We start from the raw sequence: 4,629 nt of genomic DNA, 5'->3' as shown, positions 1-4,629 counted from the left end.
ATATATATATATATATTCATAGACTTGTGGACATGTTTTTGACAAAGTTGATTTGCTTTCACATAACTTTTGAATTATCCAGCTGTTTCCCATATCGTGACACGATACCTGCTTGTATCTCAGTGTTTTATATTACGTTGTATCTGTAATTTTGTCCATTTTTCTTTCATATTGGGCAAGTACTACTTAGAGTTAGAGCAAGATTTGGTTATGGAAGTTGGTAATCCTAGCAACTCAGGAAGCAGAAGTGAAAGGAAAACAAAGTTGAATCTGTCCTGTTCAACTTACTGAGATGCTGTCTCAAAGTAGAGGTTGAAGTTCTGTCTCGTAGCTCAGTGATTTGGGACTTCCAGCTTTACTCCCCCATATCATAGTTATTTTGACATAACTCCCTGCACATCAGTGTCCACTTCTCACTTACTGTGTGAAGATCTAAGCCAAATGCAGTGATCTGACAGGACAGTCACAGCTTTGATGCTGGCATTGGAGGACAATTTAGGCAGATTCCCAAGCAGTCTGAAACAGTTAATTTTAAGTCTGCATTTTAAGTTTAAAGCCAGAAGTAAGTTTAGGTTAAGAATATTAGCCTAGGATGGAGTAAAGTCACTTGCAAATTATGATTCTGATGCTCAGGAAATAACCTTTTGTGGCAATATTTGGCACAAGCTAGGGAACAGTCATGAAAGATGACTTGGGAGTAGACAACTATCTGTGCACTAGTTCACTCAATGTGTCAGAATACAAATATGAAATAGCCACTTGTGTAAGAGATAAACTAAAGACACAGCATGCTCTCTTGCCACAGTCACCCTTTGAACTGATGTCTGTCTCGTGTGTTCTTTTCCTTGGGGACTCTCACCTGCCGGAGTACTTCAGGTGCTAGCCATGACAATTTGCATAGTAAGCAGGATGGTGAGGTGAGTGTCCCCTTCACAGTGGCCGTGAAAAGAGTGCTAGCCAGGGAGGAGTACCAGAGCAGTTTCAACATCTATATCCACTTTTCCATGGTTTGGAAACCTCCAGAGGACTGGAACATGGTCTGCTGAGAGCCTTGGATGTGCTACACATGTAGATCTCTCCCATTGAACTGTAGCGGTTTATATAAAAAATTTGATGCTCGGGAGTAAACCTGGAAGTTCCAAATCACTCAGCTACATCTGCAGAACTTAGATCTATATTTTGAAACAAGATCTTATTAAGTTGAACATGCTTACTTGAATTTTGTTTTCCTTGCATTTCTGCCTCTTGAGTTGCTGGGATTACTCACTTGTATCATCAAGCCTAGAAGAGTTTTTTGAGGGGAAATAATATGTGCTTGGGATGAAATGTTTTGTAGTGTCAATATTCCATCACAAGCAGAAATGGCGATACACACTACCTATCTTCCTGGTGCTGTAAAGAAGCAGAGATTTGCTTCAGGGAAGTTGGACACAAGTTGTCGGGCACAAAAATGACACTGCCCTGTGCAATAGAGTGTGTTCTATGGTTTTATCAGATATTTCAGATTTACTATAACACAACTGGTGAGTAATTTATTTTGTTAGGCAAAATGAAGTCTAAGGAAAAATATAATGTTCACTGTATTACAAGTACTTTAAAATGAATTGCTGATTATATTTACACAATACCGTAAGTTTATAACAATATAACATGAGAAATTGAGTACTTTTTGTATACAAGAACATTTTATAAAACATCCCACAAGGTATTTCATTATTAAAAAAATATTTAGAAACACAGGTCAAAGGAGACCAACTGGTCCTCATGCACGTAAGTTGCCTGTTTGAAGGCATTTGTCTCATACCTCAAACATCATGCAGTTCTTATGAGCAATTTAAAATGCCCCTGGATCACTTCTGCTCTGTATAACCAAATTGAAGTTTGTAGTCTGTTGTCCATCTCCAACACATTCCACTAGACTCCCACTTGTCAACAGTGACCTAAGATGTTGAGTCTCACTGCATTACATAAGCAGCAACTCGAGTACAACAGGTGATCAGTCCTCTCTAGAGACCCTTTCATGGATCGCTCTCCAAACAGATCATTTTCAGATCTAAATCGTGGTACCTGTACTTACAATAATTGAGATGTCTGTGAAATGGTATTTGGTTCTCTGTGTAAGCCCTTGTTGGCCCACAAGTTGTGGCTCTCAACTGGCTGTATGTGGAGGCCTCCAACAGGAAAGGGTTTGGGGTTTTCTGTTTTTGTTTTGCTTTGTTTTGTTTATTTTTTGAGACAGGATTTCCCCCCTGCCCCCAGAACCAGGGATTGAACTCAGGCCCTTGAGCTTGCCAGGGAAGCACTTATTCCACTGAGCCATCTCCCCAGCCCCTAAACAGGATATTATTATGTAGTCCAGCCTAAACTTGAATTCACTATGTAACCGAGGGTAGCCTCAAATTCATGATGATCTTCTTGCCTCAGACTCCCAAATGCTGGGATAATAAGCATGTGCTGCCATGCTTGGCTTGTATGAGCTGCTTTAACATCTGGATAACAAGCTAAGTACTGGATGATTCCTCTAAAAATAAGTATTGGAAAATAAAATTGTATTTAAAATACAGAAATGACTCTCAATGTCAGCAACTAATAATCCAACTATAAATGGAAACTATCTTTTGTCTTTTCAGTACCAATGATCGAACTTGGGACCCTGCACTGGCCAAGGAGGCACTTATACCACTGAATAATATCCCAGCCCTCAAACAATTGAAAAATATCTGACCAGGCTATAGAAAACCAAGTCATAGTAAATATTTCAAAGTATGAAATCAATATTGTTCCTGTGCACAAAACATGAACCCACAGAGAAAGAATCTGTAAACCATTCCATTAATGAAAGTGTTTTTTTTTTAAAAAAAAAAAAAAAAATCAAATGCCTAAGAATTAACTCAGCAACAGCAGTAAACATCCCCTATAAAAAACTGTGCAAGTCAAAATAAGAGAGTCAAGAAGACATTGAAAAGAGAAACACACTCCCAGTTCTTGGATAGGTACGACCAACCAATATTGTTAAAATGTCCATATTCCCACAAATGTGAGTGTGTTTCATGCAATTCTAATCATAGTAATTTCAGTGTTCTTTACAGAACTATAAAACACAATTTCACAGTTCATAAGAAATCAGAAATGACCAAGAGTAGGCAATGAACCTCCAAGCATAAGAGCAAAACAGGAGAAATCTTTCCAGATTAAAAGTTATACTTCTGAGCTACAGTGATAAATATCTATCATGGTACTGGCAAAAAACAACAACATTAAAAAATCCTATATGCATTAATCACAATAGAGTTCAGAGTGAACAAACAGCCCCAGACACCTTTGGCCACTTGGTTTTGGACAAACTGACAACATACAATGGAAAGAAACAGCACCTTCAAAAATAGTGCTTGAAAAACTGATGATCCCAGTTCAGAAGATAAAATCAAGATCCATATTTCACACAGTCTTTATGAAAACCAAGTTGAAATAGAGAAAAGAAGTATATATCAAACCATAAATACAGAATCTGCTGGAGATAAAACAGGTAAAGCTTTTGCAGACATAGGCAGGAGCAAGGACTTTCTAAATACAATTACACAAGAATAATACCATGAATCAACCAATGGGATTATGTCAAATTAAGATTTTTATAGCAAAGAAAAGCAGACTAAAGAGAAAACCTTCACAGTGGGAAATTCATCATCAACTATTCATTAGACAGAGGACTAATATCTAGAACATATTAAAAAGTCAAAAAAGACATCCCAAAATAAAAGATCAAATTTTAATAACAATGAGAATTCAAAATGAATAGATAGTTTTCAAAAAGAAGAAGAAGGAGAAGGAGAAGGAGCATTAAAGGCCACAAATACAGAGAAAAAAATTATGTTCCACATTTTTGTCCATTACAGAAATACAAATCAAAACCTACTGAAGTTTGAGCTTATTTCAGTAAGCATGGTATCATCAAGAACTCAAAATATGAAGTTGGGTAAAGGGAACCACCTGCAAAGTTGACTGGAATAAAAACTATACAGCTACTCTGGAGATGCCTCAAAAGAACTAAACCAGAGATCTCACTTGACTCAGGTATAACCCTTCCAGATATCTTCATAAAAGACATAAGGACATGAATCAAAAATACATGCTTGGGGGCCTGCCCCTTAGCTCAGTTCTTTTTAAGTGGCTACTTCAACAAAGCAGTCAGACATGAATAAGTCAAGCCATACAGTTATATGTAGAAGATGGGCAAGGCAATTATCCTGAGAATCTTCAGATTTTTAATCGAGCATTTAATTGAAAAGATTCTCACCCTGACTAACTATATATACTGATACCTGTGAACTAAGCTACTGCACTGCAGATGGTAATCTGTAATAGTAGTTTCATGCTTGGAGTGCCTCTCATTCTGGTCTTCTGAATATGGGCTGCTTGTCATGACATGGCAGTTGCCGCTATGATGTCTCTCGGGTAGATGGTTGTTCAAAAAGAAGGAGGTGGTGAATGAAAACAAGAGAGAGGAAAAGGAATATTGTGGGACTGTCCTGCTTCAAGGTTGTATATAGTGAGATTTTTGGACTTATGTGTAAACATAAGAAGTATATAATTCTTTATGCCTATTTTTAAAATATATTCTAATTTTTAAAT

General features: G+C 37.2%; 1 protein-coding gene across 1 annotated transcript in view; it reads left to right on the top strand.

Annotated features, from left to right (window-relative positions):
- Window positions 1-1,046, top strand: part of LOC101572653 (zinc finger protein 431-like) — a 14,684-nt gene extending 13,638 nt beyond the window's left edge. The window contains exon 5 of the mRNA XM_023707700.1: window positions 937-1,046. Coding sequence (XP_023563468.1) covers window positions 937-1,046 — 110 coding nt within the window. The remainder of the gene's footprint in view (window positions 1-936) is intronic.
- The last annotated feature ends 3,583 nt before the right edge of the window (window positions 1,047-4,629 follow it).

This window comes from Octodon degus, unplaced genomic scaffold (assembly GCF_000260255.1).
Source record: "Octodon degus isolate 3935 unplaced genomic scaffold, OctDeg1.0 scaffold00306, whole genome shotgun sequence".
In the NCBI taxonomy this organism is placed as follows: Eukaryota; Metazoa; Chordata; class Mammalia; order Rodentia; family Octodontidae; genus Octodon; species Octodon degus.
The sequence above is the reverse complement of the archived record's forward strand: the minus strand, read 5'-3'. Positions and strand labels throughout refer to the sequence as shown.